This window comes from Neofelis nebulosa, chromosome 12, assembly GCF_028018385.1.
Source record: "Neofelis nebulosa isolate mNeoNeb1 chromosome 12, mNeoNeb1.pri, whole genome shotgun sequence".
NCBI classification, from domain to species: domain Eukaryota; kingdom Metazoa; phylum Chordata; class Mammalia; order Carnivora; family Felidae; genus Neofelis; species Neofelis nebulosa.
In genome coordinates this window covers 37289611-37307229 of record NC_080793.1, presented here as the reverse complement: position 1 = coordinate 37307229, position 17619 = coordinate 37289611, and the positions used below count along the sequence as shown (strand labels likewise).

Genomic DNA, 17619 nt, shown 5'->3' with positions numbered 1-17619 from the left:
AGGAGTGAGAGGTTCCTGGCAATGGGAAGGGTGCTATGGTTTACTAGGTGGAGGACTAGTGAGGATACCAAATATTTGGGGATTCCTGACTGCTTCCCCGAGACTGGAGTGTTGGAGGGACTCAGGGGAGTTAAGAGAGGGGACCCTAAGAACAGCGGGATACCAAGTGGGGAGAGGAGAAGTTCTGGGCTCCTGGCAATGTGCAAGATGGAGAGACAGTGGCGGGGTGGGTCAGGGGCTTGGGGGAGACAGGGCTGGGCCCGTAAAGTGAGAGGACGACCAGGAACCTCACCGGCCTGAGAGCCCCTGGCGCGGAGCCCCCGAGTTGTCAGTGGGTGGGTTTAAGACCTGGGATGTCCCTGGGCGCCAGGGTAGGGGGTGGGGGGAGACAGCAGGCGCCAGAGGGTGGGGCCTGAGGGGGAGGAGGAGGGGCCGCCGGCGAGGGGGCGGGGAAGGCGCGGGGCGGGGGCGGGGGCGGGCGGCCTGCCCGGGGAGTCACACTCGGCCGCCGCCGCCGGCGCAGCGAGCGGAGACGGGCCGGGCCGCGGCGACCTGACCTGGACAAGCGGCGCGCCCGGGGGCCCAGGCGGGGGGCGGGAGGAAGCGCCCGGCAGCGCCGGCCGCCCGGGCCCAGGAGGAGCGGAGCAGAGAGGAGCTGGGACACGGGCGGGGCCGCCGCAGCTCCGGATGGGACCAGCGCCCTGGGCCCGTTAGTCCAAGCAGGAGCTTCAGGAGAAGCCTTCACTGGGAGATTTACCCCTGCCTTTCCCTCTGCTCCAGCCCAGGCCTCGCTTCGCTCCCCGCCCGCCCATGGTCCCGGTCCTTCCGCGGCGCGGGCCCCCTCCCACCTTACCCCCTTGGTCCTCCTTTTCGCAGCTCTCAGCCCTCCTAGCCCCTTCAGCTGTGAGGTCCCCTCAGGCCTTTCCTTTGTACCAGCCTCCCCCCCGCCCCCACCCCATCCCAGTCTCGGATCCCCTTTTCCTTCCCCGCTAAAGCTCAAGATTCATCAGGCTCCTTCGCCTCTCACTGTCCCCATCCCAGTCACAGGCCCCCTTGGTCCCTACCTTCTCCTGCCACCCTACTCAGCCCTCAGTCCTTGCCCCAGACCGGTGGACCCACTCCTTACCCAACCCCCGGGGCTTCTTCCCATCTCTCTTCACCCGTCCCCACCACTTTCTGTGTCGCAGCCTGCCTAGCTTCTCCTCACTTCTCTCCCTGGCCATCTTCCCCAGGTTCCAGGCTGGGTGGTGCTTGTGCCTCCTCCATAGGCCAGAGTGGCACCAGGTTCTGGGGGTGGTGGGGCCGCTGCTTTCTCCCTATGGCACTGCCATCACTCCTGCTGTTGGTGGCAGCCCTGGCAGGTGGGGTGCGTCCTCCGGGGGCGCGGAACCTGACTCTGGCGGTGGTGCTGCCAGAACACAACCTGAGCTATGCCTGGGCCTGGCCACGGGTGGGTCCTGCTGTGGCACTAGCTGTGGAGGCGCTGGGCCGGGCACTGCCTGTGGACCTGAGGTTTGTCAGCTCGGAACTAGATGGCGCCTGCTCTGAGTACCTGGCACCGCTGCGCGCTGTGGACCTCAAGCTGTACCACGACCCCGATCTTCTGTTGGGTCCCGGTTGCGTGTACCCCGCTGCCTCTGTGGCCCGCTTTGCCTCACATTGGCGCCTTCCCCTGCTGACTGCGGGTGCTGTGGCCTCTGGTTTTGCAGCTAAGAATGAGCATTATCGTACTCTGGTGCGCACTGGCCCCTCTGCTCCCAAGCTGGGTGAGTTTGTAGTGACATTACACGGGCACTTCAATTGGACTGCCCGTGCTGCCTTGCTGTATCTGGATGCTCGCACAGATGACCGGCCTCACTACTTCACCATCGAGGGCGTCTTTGAGGCCCTGCAGGGCAGCAACCTCAGTGTGCAGCACCAGGTGTATGCCCGTGAGCCAGGGGGCCCTGAGCAGGCCACCCACTTCATCCGGGCCAACGGGCGCAGTGAGTGTGGCCCAGGCTATCTTAGGGTCAGGGGAGGAGGGTCGCTGTATCCCTGCAGCTCAGCACTGGGAAACTGGATGGAGGTGGGCACTGAGATGTATGTGGTGGTTGGGGTCAAGAAGCACATGTGGAGAGAGCACCTGTGAGAAGGCTAAGCCATTGTATTAGGGAAGCTTGTGGACAGCATAGGCAGATGTAAACAAGGAATAAGGTAGCATGAGAGGTGGAGCCTGTGTCAGAGAAGAAGGTGGGATTGGGGGGAAACTGACTCTCGGGAGCAATACGAGTGCCCTAGAGTACTGGATGTGGTTGATGGCCACTCCAGAATGAGTGTCATCTGTGAGCAGAGACTTCTCAGACGGGGCACCAAGACAGGGCAGAAAAATAGTAAGGACTCCATAAATGGGCTTTTGGATTCAGCGCATTTGTTGGGGAAAGACAGAGTAAAACTGCCACTGACAGTAATTCTGAGCAGTCAGTGCCTTTGAGCCTAGGGAGAGGCAGGGCCGAATGGGGCAGTGAGGAGGGCTGGGTGGGGCGCAGCAGTCAGAGCTCTGGGAAGAGGAGGGGCTTAAAGGCTGATAGCTCCCTTCCTCTGGGGTCTGGAGTCAGACTCTGACCTCTGCCAGATGGTCCATAAAGCCCCAAGGCACTTATGACATAGACTCCAAGGGGGAGGGATGGGGAGCATATGTTGGGTGGTTGATAGGTTAGGGCACTTTCTTCCTTGCTGAAGATGGAAATGCAGATGGTTCAGAGAGGGGGCTGCCTGGGGACTGGGGACTTTCTCAGAATGCTCCTCTGTTTTATACTTGTTCCCAGTTGTGTATATCTGTGGCCCTCTGGAGATGCTGCATGAGATCCTGCTCCAGGCCCAGAGGGAGAACCTGACCAATGGGGATTATGTCTTCTTTTACCTGGACGTCTTTGGGGAGAGTCTTCGTGCAGGCCCCACACGCTCCACAGGCCGGCCCTGGCAGGACAATCGCACCCGGGAACAGGCCCAGGCCCTCAGAGAGGCCTTTCAGGTATCATTTGCGCCAAACGTGGAGGAGGGGGAAAGGAAACTTCTTTGGAGATTCTCTGTCATAAGACCCACAGAAACCCCAGAAACAGGACAGGAATTATGAGCTACAAGAGTGAAATTAACAGAGGCTTTTTGAGTCTCCTGTCATTCTTCCTTACTTCCCCACTTTTGTGACTCTTTTTTCATTACTAAGGCTACCTCCCAAGATCCTGGAACATTCTCTTAAGTCCCACTAGTAGACTTTACTGTGAGGGAGAAAAGTTCAGGAAAAGACCTGGTCCTGGGCCCTGGGAGGACTTCCATCCTTTCTGGATAGGCGAGGTATGATTGAAGTACAGTTAGATACAAATACGAGAAAGAATATGATTATGTGTCCTGGAACAGACACTAAGAACTTGGGGTTCAGATGAGGGAGAGTCAATGTGAGCTGGGTTTAGGAAAGCTTTTTTATAAAGATGAGAATCTTTTGTGACTTGAAAGATAGATGCCACAGTCCTAGTCTCAGCAGGAGAGAGGATCTAGGCAGTCTGAGCAAAGAGATAAAAGATAGAAATGGACATGTTTGGGAAACCAAGAAGATACTGACCTGACAAGAAAGAAGGGTTGGCTTGAAGCAGATGTAGGAAATAATGTTGCAAAGATATAATCAGATTAAGGAGAGCTCTGAAGCTAAAATTAAGGCGCTTGGACTTGGATGTGGGGTCCTTGATATTTTTTTGTGAAGAGAAATATAAAGACAGAATTCAGGTTGGATAAGAAGAGGAGGAGGTTAGAGGCAGTGAGATCACCTGTATTCGGGTCAAATGGAGTGAGGTGATATAGGCTTCAAGGACAGTGGCAGTAGTAGGAATGGAAAGAAATGAATTTAGGAAACAACTTGCAGGGGAAATTGACATGACTGTTCATTTCACTCCTCTGCTCAAAACTTTCAATGACTAAATTCCTACAGAATAAAGTCCTGACTCCTTATCATGACATTTCAGACCTTCTACAGTCTGTGTTCAGCCCAGGTTTTCAGTCTTGCCTCCTAGTGCCCCTCATGCCCAGTACTCCAGCCAACCAGACCTCTCTCAGTTCCCCAACCCCTGGGCCTCCCGGCCCCCTTGCCATTGTGCTCTTTGCTCTATTTTTCTGGAATGTTCTTTCTTCCCTCATGCCAAATCTCTGCCCCTGCAAATCACACCCATGAATTGTTCCCTGACTCTTCCACCAATTTTTTTCACTATCTCTCCTTTTTCTGAAAAAAGGATTTTAAGTGGCATATAGGGTAACTTTAAAGTCTTTTCAACCCAGGGATTCTCTGAGTCTAAAATTCAGTAGATCTTTACAAGGGCTGGACTTGGGTGGTCATCTTCTCTAATGAGTAAAATTTTGTGTGACTGTAATTGTATATTTAGTGGTATCTGTGAATGACATGTCTGGTATGAGTCTGTGACTGTCACACTTGAACCTGGGCAGTGGCAGGACAGGTTTTGTTTATGCTGTCACTTTTGCCTAAAACAACCTTCTCACCTTTGTCTGGATAATGTGTGTGTATTCTTTAAGGCTCAGATCAGTTATTTTTCCTTTGAGGAAACAATCCTTGAATCCCCAGGTTGAACTGAATTTCCTATTCTTGTGCTTAACTCCATCTCCTATAGAGCTTAACCACATTATCAGTCAATGTTTGTGTCATTTGAATATTGGCTCATTCTATTAGTGTCTGTTGAGCACCTATTATGTCCCAATCACTGTGCTAGGTACTGGTATGCAGTGGAGAACATAACAGATGTAGCTCCTGCCTGGAGCTTACATTTAGTAGGAGAGACAGACATTAAATGAGCAAATAAATACAAACATAGGACAACTTGCGGTGAGTGTTACTAAAAACCCCGTAAAAAATAAAACCAGGGGGAAAAAAAACTGCTTCTCATGAGAAGGGAATGGCAAGGGAATTGTACTCTAGCTAGTGTGGTCAAGGTAGATCTCTGTGGCTCTCCTGGATGGGAGGACTCCATAGCTTTATGGGCTGTATTCTTTTTTGTGGAAGGAGTATCTCTCTTTCTTGTCTGAGAATTCCTACCAGTCAACGGGCCCCAGCACTTAGCTTGGGGGGAAATGAGATCTAGTCAGCTAACAGATAAATTAATTCTCAGTTCTCCCACTTACTGCAGGCATTATTCAGAAAAACAAAGAGGGATTTTGCTATGACACAAAAGAAGGGGAAATAGGCAGTCAAGAATATGCTGAGGGGGAAATCAAGGCTTTGGGGTGGGGTGAGGGTAAGGGAGTAATGAAGTGTTTTCTAGAAAAACTACTCATGTTGTTCCAGTGCTGAAGCAGGGCAAGGGGTGAGGGAAGTGGGCAGTCAGCTCCAGTCAAGGATGAAAGAGCAGAGAGCCCTTAACCAGAGATAACTGGTCTACTGGGGGAGAGGCTCAGAAATTGAGTTATATTGATATGATTTTTCTCGCCCATTGAGCTATAGCTACTGGCGGGCAAGGATCATGCTCATCTTTGTATTCCATATGCCTAGCACATACTTGTTGAAGTGAATTACCGGGTGCGTTGGGGAGAAGCGGGGACACGACTAAGAATTCGTCCGCAGAGGAGTAGAGCCGGCAGGTACTATAAACCAAGATGATCAGCCAGGACAGAGAATACGTAGACACAATGGAGCTAAATAAGCAAATGACCAGGCTCTATGGTCCCAGGCTGTGCCTTTGAGGACTACAGGGTCAAACCTAGGCAGAAGTCGCAACCTAGGTGACCAGCATGAGATTGCATTAGAGGAGACACCAGCAGCTAGAATGGAAGTCAGGGCTAGACCGAGGGCCGCGTAAGGCAGAATCTCTTCTGGAGACAATTTTTTGTCTGTTTAAGCCACTGCTGACAGCGCCTCCTGATGTGGCCGAGGGGGCCTCAAACGTAGGCCTCAAGGCACACCACCAGTGCCTAGGTGTACATCTGGCTTCACTCACAGCTAAACCTGTTTTTGGCAGCCTTTGCTTGTTTTTTTTTTTTCTCACCTGGAGCCCGCTGAAAAAAGGGACACCATTATCTACCTCCCTTTACCTGCTTCTCTCTAGCCCCTGAGCAAGCATAGAAATTCTTTGGACATTCTTCTTCTTTCTTGCTCTTTTTTTTAGTAGCTAGTAACCACAGCAAAACAGTCTAGCATAGCAGTTTTCAAAATGTGGTCTTGGAAACCTGGGGGTCACTGAAATCCTCTTAGAAGGACCATGAGGTCAAAACTATTTAAGAAATAATACTAAGATGTTTATTTGCGTCCTCACTCTTATTCCTCCACGATTGCACAGTGGAGTTTTCCAGAGGCTACATGACACGTGCTGCTGTTATCACTCTGGCAGCTGTAGAAGGGGTAGTTGAATATTCTTGTGTTTTAAAAGTTTGTCAGTTTTAATTTCTAAAACATAAATATTGATAGATGTAATCCAAACAATCAAAAGCTCTTTGTGGTCCTCAGTAATTTTTAGTGGTATAAAGAGGTCATGAGATCAAAAAGTTTGAGAACTGCTAGTCTAGCAAACAGATAAACCTAGAGAATTATGATGTGTTTAAAAAGTGTTAAAAACCTGTTTATCAGCCTTTGTATTGAAATATAATTTGTGTTAAGCATGATCTTTTGGGGCTCTTTTCCTGATTTTTTTTTACATCGTTTGTCAACAATATCCTACCCTTCTATTTTTCTTTTATTCTTGAAACAGGTGTTACTGAACAAACCCTCCCAACTCCACCTCAGCCCCCTTCTTTTAAATTTTGCCCGAGGGTGGGAGAGTATTACAAGTATGTGATCAAGGATCCAAATGCCCCAGTAAGAATAATTACATTATGAAGCAAAGTCTAGTCTAATGTAATGAATACATATTAGAAACTGAATTTATTATTTCCTACCTAGAATGAATTTATATATAATAAATCATATGTGATTTATCTAGTATCTCTATGTCCACATGTACTTTCAATGACAGGAATTAACAGAACTGGTAGAAGTCCGTAGATGTTATGTTCACAAAGTCACATTTCATAAAATACATTGATCTGAAGTCTTTCCCTGAGGTTGCGATGCCAATTTCCTATCTGAGACAAAGGCTAGTCTCAGTGATTGGGTAGGCCTGAGGTGTAGGCAGAGGCCAGTGTGTCCATCAGCTGAGGAAGGGAGAATGTGTAAGGTCGGTGGGAGTCACATGGGCACCCCAGTGAGAGACAGAGATGTGCTGACTTAAGGCCAGTGAGATGTGGGTGTGGCTGAGATCACATATGTTGTTTGCTCATCTGTGAAATGTGTGTGGGCATATGACTACATGTTTTCTCTGTGACACATGTCTATTACTTAGTGACATATAGGACCATGCCACTATGCAGGACAGTGTTGCTGATGGTAGGTGTTCCACACGTTAAATGAATGGGTCCACAACTTTTCACAGATGGAATCATTGTCTCCAAGTATTTCCCCCAGTTGTCATAGAACCTGAAATCTCTTTTATTTACTAGATGGAGGCACCGTTCCAAGTGGCCCAAATGAAAATATAAACACTTCTTTTTTGAAAATATAAACATTTAACTGATAACATTAACAGTGATTAAGACCTCAGAGAGGAGCTGTTTTATCAGTGTTGTCCTTGATAGTGAGTAGGAAGGGACAGAGCGAGCAGCTGTGAGTGCTGTGGCAGCCTGGCAGGGAGGCTTGGCTGGTGGAGAGGCTTGGGGATGGAGTTGATTTCATCTATTTCCTAGTCTCCACCTTCCCAGAACCATGCACCTTTCATGGAGGAGTGCCACTCACCTCTTCCCAGATGTATTGAACATATTCCATACATATATCACACACACAGGGGCACACACAACACAGAGTTTAGTATCCTCTCAGCCTTCAGACTCACCTGTGTATATTTCATATCATGTGTATTTCACCAAGTTTCCCTATCGTGCTTCCTCTCTTCCCCAATGCCTATCTTGAATCCTTTTCATTCTCCCCCATGCGCTGTTGATACAGACAGTATTGGTGATCACATACCGAGAACCCCCAAATCCTGAGTATCAGGAATTCCAGAATCGTCTGCTGATAAGAGCCCGGGAAGATTTTGGTGTGGAGCTAGCCCCCTCCCTGGTAAGTAGATCTCTCTTTCCTGAGAGTCAGGCCAGGCTTTGAGGAAAGGCTCTTCTCCCTAACTCAGCATTAAGCCTTGGCCGTGGAGCCAGCCATACATGGGAACTGTCTGCTTTTATACAGGATTTTTCTTTCTGCCCTTTTGTCAAGTGAGGTAGGGCTGGCACTTTAGGAATGAGAGGAAGGAAGGAAGCGAACCAGAAGAGAGAAGAGGTAGAGGGAGACCCCAGAGATGGGAAAGGGGGCTGGGGAGGGGCCTGGCAGTTCATTTGGAGAGCACTGCTGAAGTTACCACCCCTAGATGAACCTCATTGCTGGCTGCTTCTATGATGGGATCCTGCTATATGCTGAAGTCCTGAACGAGACAATACAGGAAGGAGGCACCCGGGAAGATGGACTTCGAATAGTGGAGAAGATGCAGGGCCGAAGATACCACGGTAATGAAGGAGGCCAGGAGGAGACCAGAGGGCTGCTCTCAGGCCTGGGAGTGGAGTAGGCAGAAGAAAATACAAGATACGAGGGGCAGGAGGAAGTTAGTGGGGAGGTCAGAGAACGTGGTAGAGGTGGGCGTGTATTAAGAACAGGGGCAGGGAGGGACTCTAAGGACTTAGAGGAATCAGGGCATAGGAGAGGGGCATAGAGTAGATCTCAAAGTAAGGGCTACTCTTTTCTATCTTAGGTGTAACTGGACTGGTTGTTATGGACAAGAACAATGACCGAGAGACTGATTTTGTCCTGTGGGCCATGGGAGATCTGGATTCTGGGGACTTCCAGGTGATGGGGGAAGAAGCAGGGAGGAGAATGTGGGCCCTGAATATCCAGCTTTCAGAGGTTCAGTGGGGCAGAACCAAAGGTAGTAGAGGCAGGGACTTACTTTCTCTGCTGGAGCTGCATGCTGGGTAGGTGGGAAGTTGGGGGAGAAAAGCAGCCAAATAGCTGGGGTCTGGGAGAGAGGCTGGTGGGAGCAGGCCTGTGGGCCCAGTTTTCTCCTTCCTCACAGCCTGCAGCTCACTACTCAGGAGCCGAGAAGCAGATTTGGTGGACAGGACGGCCTATCCCCTGGGTGAAGGGGGCCCCCCCCTTGGACAATCCCCCCTGTGCCTTTGACTTGGACGACCCATCCTGTGATAAAAGTGGGTGTGTGCAGGGGTTGGGAGTAATTCTTCCTCCCCTCCCTCCCATTCTTTCACCTCCCCTCCCTAACTCCCCACCCTTAGCTCTGTTTTCCTTGACTTGTATACTGTATACCCCTTCCTCACTTCTTTCCCTCCAGAAATCTGTCTGCTTCTCACACCCTGAGCACCACCCCCGCCCCGTCCACAGCTCCACATAGTCTTTCTCAGGGTCCCCTCTCTCCTTCAGCTCCGCTTTCAACTCTGGCGATTGTGGCACTGGGCACAGGAATCACCTTCATCATGTTTGGTGTCTCCAGCTTCCTCATTTTCCGGTGAGTTCTGGCCTTCCCACCGACCTGCTCCCTCCCTCCCACTGCCCAGGCTTTCTGGGGGCTAGTGGGTATCTTTCGTTTGATGGCTACCTCTTAGGCCTAACATCTTCCTCTCTAGCCTTTCTTGTTAAGCTGTCTTTTAGCCTAGGTGTTGTTTTCCCACTTTTGGTTCTAGACTGGGTGTCCTAACTAGGGATTTTGAGTGGGGTTTTATAAGGGCAAAGGTGAATTTTCCGTGAATGCTACCATTTTAAGAAAGAACTTTTACCTTCAGCCTCTGTGTTTTCAAGTGAGCATAGGGCATGTATCCCCTATGTAGAGAATGCATCCTTCTGTCTCAGTCCTGCAGCGAGTCCCGCCTCAGGTATAAAAGTTGTAGCATCGGGAGCTTCGGGGAAGCCGCTGAAACCCCACTGTTGGCTTACGGGGTGGTAGGATTGGGCTTGCCAGTCAACTGAGATGTGCAGTCCTTACAGAAAGCTGATGCTGGAGAAGGAGCTGGCTAGCATGTTGTGGCGCATTCGCTGGGAAGAACTGCAATTTGGCAATTCAGAACGATATCATAAAGGTGCAGGCAGTCGCCTCACGCTGTCGCTGGTGAGCCCTTGTCTCAGCTGTCCCTCTGCTTCCCTCTGAGTTCCTGTCCTTTCGTACCCTGGACCTTTCCCAGCACATTGGCCTGTAATGATAGCCCCTGCACTGCCACCATCATCTAATGTTCCTTTCATCCTTCCGCCTCCATGTTGCCCTTGGCCCCAGCGGGGATCCAGTTACGGCTCGCTCATGACAGCCCATGGGAAATACCAGATCTTTGCCAACACCGGTCACTTCAAGGTGAACAGTCATCCGCTTGTTCTGGTCCCCACCATTTCATCCTGTCTCATCCCCATCTATCACCTCTTCCCACAAATCTCTGCCCCTCATAACCTTCCTTCCTGTGTCCAGCTGAGCTCCTGGATGTCCACAGTTCTCCAGTATTTCCCAGCACCCAGGAACTAATTTCCCTTTTCCTCTTTCACTCCTGCCATCAGGGAAATGTTGTTGCCATCAAACACGTGAATAAGAAGCGCATTGAGCTGACCCGGCAGGTTCTGTTTGAACTCAAACATGTATGTAATGGTGTGTGGGTTCAGGGTTCAGGGTAAAAAGGGATGGAGAAGAGGAAAGGGGGAAGAAGAGAGGGGAATAGTAAAATTGGCTAGGAGGTCAAGGGGTTTATTTATAAGTGATTTTAAGTTGCAGGTACAGTTAAGAGAAAGGCTCTCTCATGCAGTGGTAGATTTCTGTATCTCTTTGAATTCTCTCCCCCGCCCCCTCACCTTTTGTTGTTATTGTTGTTAGATGAGAGATGTTCAGTTCAACCATCTCACTCGCTTCATTGGTGCCTGCATTGACCCTCCCAACATTTGCATTGTCACCGAGTATTGTCCTCGTGGGAGTTTACAGGTAAGGGAAAGGTGGAGATTCTAGGGGCAGGGGAGAAAGGCCTGTGATAGCTAGTGCTACTAGGATAGTCACATAATCTGTTCCATGTCACTACCAGGATATTCTGGAAAATGACAGCATCAACTTGGACTGGATGTTTCGTTATTCGCTCATTAATGACCTTGTTAAGGTGAGTCTTCCCCACTCTTCCTTAAGAGTTCATCTGCTTTCAAATGCCTTTGTTTCTTGATCTTTGCTTTCAGCTTCTCCTTCCTAGTCCTCTAAAAGTCCCATTTTCTCCAGTTCCCCTTATATCTCTGGTTGGGCAATAATGGGTAAATAAAAGGTCTGGAGTTTTTAATTGGGGGAGATGTATTGGCCACAACGAGTCCTGTACTTGTAAAGAAGTTTTGTGTTCCTGCCCTAAATATCTCTAATCTCTTGCCATCATCTTTTTTTGTTTGTTTGTTTTTAAACCTCCACGAGCTTATATTAAGATTTCTTAGCAGGAAAAAAATGAATGAGGTCATCAAACATAGAATCATGTATTCTCTGACCAATATTTGGCATATCTGCTCTTTTGTTCAGAAAAACTGAAATCTTATAAAGAACATTTACTAGTAAAACTAAGAGAAACCAAGGAAAATTATACTAAACCTGTAGTATCTTCCCATATATTAGGTTTTAGCTATTTTCAAGTGACCCAGAGGCCCGTGGGTATAGAGAGGTATGAATTTGAATCTTGCATGAGTTGGACAGGTGTTTAGAGCAAGTGCTGCAGCCAGTGAGTCAGCCCAGTGGGTCACTTGCACTGCACCTGAAGCTGGCTTTGGCTTTTCTGTTTAATTCTCATGAGGTTATTTAGAATTTTTGTGTGTGTGTGAAAGTTTGCCATTAAATGAGATAAAATATTAGGTAAAGTTGATGTGTTGGCTGTGACATTAAATATAAGAAAAATATGACTTTTGAGAGAACAATAATTTGATGGAAAAGTGATTTAGAACATAGCCAGAAGCCTGATTAATCCTTTCTGTATTCACAAATTTGGTGACTCCCAAAGGTTTTATTGATATCGAAAGGAATAAAAAGGAGGAGTTCACAGAGACTGGAATTATGAATTGTTTATGTCCAGAGCTAAATATTTAGACACAGTTGTTTTGGTTAGCATATAGAACACTGCATCCTTTTTCTGTTCCACCTGAACTGACGTGGGTGGGCTCCTAGGGTTTCATTTTGGGAAGCATCACTCTGCCTTCTTAGGACCTGCCTAATGGTCCCTCATATGCAAAGGTTTTCTCCTGTCTGGCCCCATGGGGCCAGAAGTGTCTGGTTTCTGTGTTGGCTTGGCAGCTGTCTCCTACTTTTGTCCATTTTCCAGGGTTTTACTAATTTACTATTTTCTCCACTTTCTCTCTGGCCCTTACTTTCTTCCTCCATCCTGACTTGCCTGCCTACACATGGTTATATGTTAAAGTTGACAACTGGTTAGTCTTGGTACATCTAGGTACTCTGGATAGCTGAGTCTCTAGCCTTCCTAGGTTTTCCTAGTGGTGGCCGTACATTTGAGGCCATCATGGGTGTCAGTCACATCAGTCTTAGAGTTCACCCTCCTAGTTCTGTTCACTACTCAGAAGACTGACTGCTCTTTCTAGGGTAAATAACTGATAGCTCCCCTTGTCCTTCCCCTTAAACATTTCTTGTCCCTGGTGCTTAGGTGCCAATATACAGTTTATGGTACCAGGAAGGGATAAGTGTCCTATTCAGCCTGCTTCTTTGGGTAGAAACTGCAAAGGATGCCTTCCAAAAGTAGCTTATGGTTTTTATGGTCCCAAGATCTTCAGACAGCTAGCTAATGCCCATCTCATAGAGAGGGGGTATCCTAAGCCATATATGATCCAAACCCATGACTTGATCTGTATCCTGCAGGGCATGGCCTTTCTCCATAACAGCATTATTGCATCCCACGGGAGTCTCAAGTCCTCCAACTGTGTGGTGGATAGTCGTTTTGTGCTCAAAATCACAGACTATGGCCTGGCCAGCTTCCGATCAACTGCTGAACCTGATGACAGCCACGCCCTCTATGCCAGTGAGGCCTTCCCCCACAACTCACTTTTATATAGCTCCTCTGGCCTTGATCATTTCCACCTAGGGAGGGTGGGAGAGGGAGATGGAATGACAGGAACATGGGGAGTATTATGGGCTCTTTTTGAGGACCTGGCCAGCCTGTTCCTTCTTTTTAGAGAAGCTGTGGACTGCCCCAGAACTGCTTGGTGGGAATCCGTTGCCAACCACAGGCATGCAGAAGGCTGATGTCTATAGCTTTGGGATCATCTTACAGGAGATAGCACTTCGCAGTGGTCCTTTCTACTTGGAGGGCCTGGACCTCAGCCCCAAAGGTGAGAGTCAATCTACTACCCACAGACTGCTCTACCTGGGGGACCCTGTTCTTCATCCAAACCCTTTATCACCCTCAGAGATTGTCCAGAAGGTCCGAAATGGTCAACGGCCATATTTCCGGCCGAGCATTGACCGGACCCAACTGAATGAAGAGTTGGTTTTGCTGATGGAGCGATGTTGGGCCCAAGAACCAGCTGAGCGGCCAGACTTTGGACAAATTAAGGGGTTCATTCGCCGCTTTAACAAGTGAGAGGGCACTTAGGGGGCAAGGGCTCCCCAGGGATAGAAGCCTCATCAGTCTTGGTGGATGAGGTGTGTGGGGCTGGTGGGGCCAAGAAGGTGGGTTGGGTAGGAAGTCCTGGGAGTCTTGAGAATCTGGGAGCAGGTACCATATTCTGGCCTCCCCCCAGGGAGGGCGGCACGAGCATACTGGACAACCTGCTGTTGCGCATGGAGCAGTATGCCAATAACCTGGAGAAGCTGGTGGAGGAGCGCACACAGGCCTATCTGGAGGAGAAACGCAAGGCTGAGGCTCTGCTCTACCAAATTCTACCCCAGTGAGAATTTGTCACCCTTCCCCAACCTTCCTTTGATATTCTGCTCCGTTGAGTTCTGCCTGATCAAGCTCCTGAGAACTCACTTCCCAACTCTTAGAATGCTGCTTTGTTATATCTTGACACAGTGAGCCTTTCTGGCTTTACACAGTGTGTTTTCATTTTGTCTTCAAATGAGCTTTGCTGCCTTCTCTCTGATTCCTATCCCTTCTTCTTAGGACACTGCTCTACCATGCCTTTGCACCAGCAAGTGTATGTAGAACAATCCCAACTTGAGACACTTAGTGCCCATCCCTGGGGTCCCCTTCCAACCCCCACCACTTAAATGCTTTACTTGAGCTAGTCTGTAATGTCTTCCCAGCCACCTTCCTCGTCTTCTACCAGGCTCAGCTTTCATAACTCCTCTTCTGCTCAACCATATACCCCTTTTCTCTCCCCCTCTCATCCTCTTTCTCTCAGTTTGGCTCATACTGCACCCTTGCTTCCTAGTTCAGTGGCAGAGCAGTTAAAACGGGGAGAGACTGTACAGGCTGAGGCCTTTGACAGTGTTACCATCTACTTCAGTGACATTGTTGGCTTCACAGCTTTGTCAGCAGAGAGCACCCCCATGCAGGTGAGAGCCATGGGTGAGAAGTAGGGGGTGGGATAGGGATCTGGGGAACTTCACTGGGGCATAGGAATCCTTGATAATAGGGGAGATTCCTTTGTTCTGGAGTTCCCATATTTTGTTCTAGCTTATGGGTGAAGAATTCTTAGAAAGTTAGGCACAGGTCTCAGGGGCTCTACTTTCCCATCCCTGTTAGGTGGTGACACTTCTTAATGACCTGTATACCTGCTTTGATGCCATAATTGACAACTTTGACGTCTACAAGGTGAGAGCCAGGGCTACCCTCCTACTGAGACCCCTTTAAAACCCAGTCTCCCAAACCCTACATACCTACCTGCTCCATTGGCAGTTTGCCCTCCTGGGTCTCCAGCACCCTAGTACTGGGTGCCCTTTGTAGACAGACGAGGCTCTGGCACTCTAATTGTACATCCTGGTCTAATTTCTTGTGAATCCTCAAGCTGCCCTAATCAGAACCATCACAGGATCTAGAGCCTATCTGCCACTTTTTGCCTAGGGGTATAAATATTGTCTATCGTCTTTTCTCTTCCCTCCGTTCTCTCCAGACATGGATGAATCATATGGGATGTAGGTACAGAATGACTTATGGGGCTGAGGAACAAGCTACCTTGTAAAAATTTTTGTTGAAGTCATTGAGTTGGCACGGCGTGGGCTTTATTTACTGTGCCTGGCAGTAAAAATCATCAGGATTTAGGTGTTGACTTTGTGACTGTTGACTGTGTGGCCTTGGGCAAGTAACTGTAAAGCTCCTTGAGCCTCAGGTATTTTACCTAGAAGATGGGAATAATAGATTTATTGTGGAAATGTCTAACATTACACCAACAATACATATGTGTTCCTGTCCCTTTATTTGGACTTATTCTACCACGTCTGTTATTACTGTGACAATAAACCCTTTACTCAGATTGACCAATTATGCACACTTTACCCCCATTTGCTTTATTTTTTAAAAATGTATCTATCGACCTAATTACTTTTTGAACCATTTGAGAGTAAGTTGCAGGCATAGTGCCCCTTTATCCCTAAACAGTTCAGTGTCTAGTTCCTAAAAACAGGACATTCTTTTGGATAGCTTCAGTACAATTAACACAGCCAAGCGTCTGCTTTCTTACCTTGGACAGTTCAGGCTGTCTGAGGCCTATTTCTTTTAAAAATTTTTTTTTTTTCAACGTTTTTTATTTATTTTTGGACAGAGAGAGACAGAGCATGAACGGGGGAGGGGCAGAGAGAGAGGGAGACACAGAATCGGAAACAGGCTCCAGGCTCGGAGCCATCAGCCCAGAGCCTGACGCGGGGCTCGAACTCACGGACCGCGAGATCGTGACCTGGCTGAAGTCGGACGCTTAACCGACTGCGCCACCCAGGCGCCCCATTTTTTTTTTTTTTAATTTTTTTTTTTTTTTCAACGTTTTTTATTTTGTCTGAGGCCTATTTCACTGGGCCTGCCTGACCTCACCAGCCTCTGTGCTCTTCAGGTTAGGCCTGTTTCCTTGCTTCCCACCTCCTGACAGCAGAGCCTATTTGTTCACATCTTGTTGCAGACAGGGTATCCATTCCCTCAGCAAATGGTTACTGAGTGTTCACCAGGTACAGGGGTGGTTGTGGGAGGATTTAAAGACGCCCTGAAACTCTGCCCGCGCCCCACCCCTGATTCTCAGCACCACAGCACTCATTTTCCAGTCGATGCTCTGGCCTCCCAGGCTGCTGGGATGACTCATAGTGGTGTCCAGCTTGTCTCTTTCTGCTCTTACCCATTCCCACTGATACACATAGAGGTGACCTTTTAAACCCCATCTCAATCAGGTAGAAACGATTGGAGATGCCTACATGGTGGTGTCTGGTCTCCCAGGCCGAAATGGTCAACGTCATGCCCCAGAAATTGCTCGTATGGCTCTAGCACTACTGGATGCAGTTTCTTCCTTCCGCATCCGCCACCGACCCCATGACCAGCTGAGGCTACGCATAGGGGTCCACACGGGTAAGGCTGACTCTCACTCCGTCCCTCGTATCTGCTTTTCCCAGGCTCTCCCAACCTGTTTCTTCTCACAGGGCCCGTCTGTGCTGGGGTTGTTGGCCTGAAGATGCCCCGCTATTGTCTCTTTGGAGACACGGTGAACACTGCCTCCCGAATGGAGTCTAATGGTCAAGGTAAAACAGTAGCCCTCAACCCCAGTCTCAGCCTCAATTTGTGGTGCCCTTTTCTTCTTTTCAGAGTCCTTCCAAATCTCTCAGTCTGAGAGACCACAGTTCCTGACCGCCCCATTCTTGGACATATTTTGGTTCTAGCGCATGTGCCCTGGGAAGACTGAGAGCCTCCTGAGGGGTGGTGGTTTGGTAAAGCTCTCTCCAGTACTGCCAACTCTTCTATTGTCTTTTCTTTGATTCATTTTTCCACCATCCCGGCACCCCATCCCACCCCAGCCCTGAAGATCCATGTCTCCTCTACCACCAAGGACGCCCTGGATGAGCTAGGATGCTTCCAGCTAGAGCTTCGGGGGGATGTGGAGATGAAGGTGATGGCAGGCCATGGGGGAGGGGTCATGGAAAGGGAGGATGAAAACAATTATGGGGATCATGGGGAAAAGACAGAGATAAAAAGAATAACATAGAAGAATCTGAATTATCTTCACTCCCCCACTTCCAGGGAAAAGGAAAGATGCGAACTTACTGGCTCCTAGGAGAGCGGAAAGGCCCTGCTGGGCTCCTGTAAACCCTACTTCTTCCTAAGTGAGACAATCTCCTGCTGCTGGTACCTGGGTGGGCAGCAGTCACCATCTCTCTACACACCGGAAATGGACACTGTCATGTAAGATGGAAACCAACGTGCACAAAAACCCTACTTTGTAAGGAAGTTGTTGCCCTTTGCAGCTCAGCCTTGTACATATACCTGCCTCCCTCTGGCCTGGTTCCCTTCTTCCCTACCTTCTGTAAATATCTGTATCTAAACCAGAATATTTTGGCCAAATATAAAACAACAAAAAATGTCATGGTGTCAGAGTCTGGGTTAGGGGCAAATCCAAGGAACATGGTTACTCACAGAATCACTGAA

The 17619-nt window shown here is 48.9% G+C and overlaps 1 protein-coding gene across 4 annotated transcripts; it reads left to right on the top strand.

Annotated features, from left to right (window-relative positions):
• Positions 1 to 485: 485 nt before the first annotated feature.
• Positions 486 to 17555, top strand: NPR2 (natriuretic peptide receptor 2). Of its 4 annotated transcripts, none has more exons than XM_058694954.1 (22): positions 487 to 1985; positions 2808 to 3013; positions 8009 to 8122; positions 8424 to 8559; positions 8802 to 8896; positions 9123 to 9255; positions 9485 to 9569; positions 10046 to 10166; positions 10329 to 10403; positions 10601 to 10678; positions 10911 to 11015; positions 11113 to 11184; positions 12921 to 13080; positions 13235 to 13390; positions 13469 to 13637; positions 13802 to 13948; positions 14435 to 14558; positions 14749 to 14817; positions 16374 to 16548; positions 16620 to 16718; positions 16992 to 17083; positions 17215 to 17555. In XM_058694954.1, exons 1-22 carry the CDS (start codon positions 1319 to 1321, stop codon positions 17278 to 17280), a joined length of 3144 nt encoding a protein of 1047 aa, XP_058550937.1. In that variant the 5' UTR covers positions 487 to 1318; the 3' UTR covers positions 17281 to 17555. The 4 variants fall into 4 exon arrangements, with proteins under 4 accessions (XP_058550938.1, XP_058550937.1, XP_058550936.1 ...); XM_058694953.1 differs by having other exon boundaries at positions 10037 to 10166; XM_058694955.1 differs by lacking the exon at positions 10329 to 10403 and having other exon boundaries at positions 486 to 1985; positions 10037 to 10166.
• Positions 17556 to 17619: the final 64 nt, after the last annotated feature.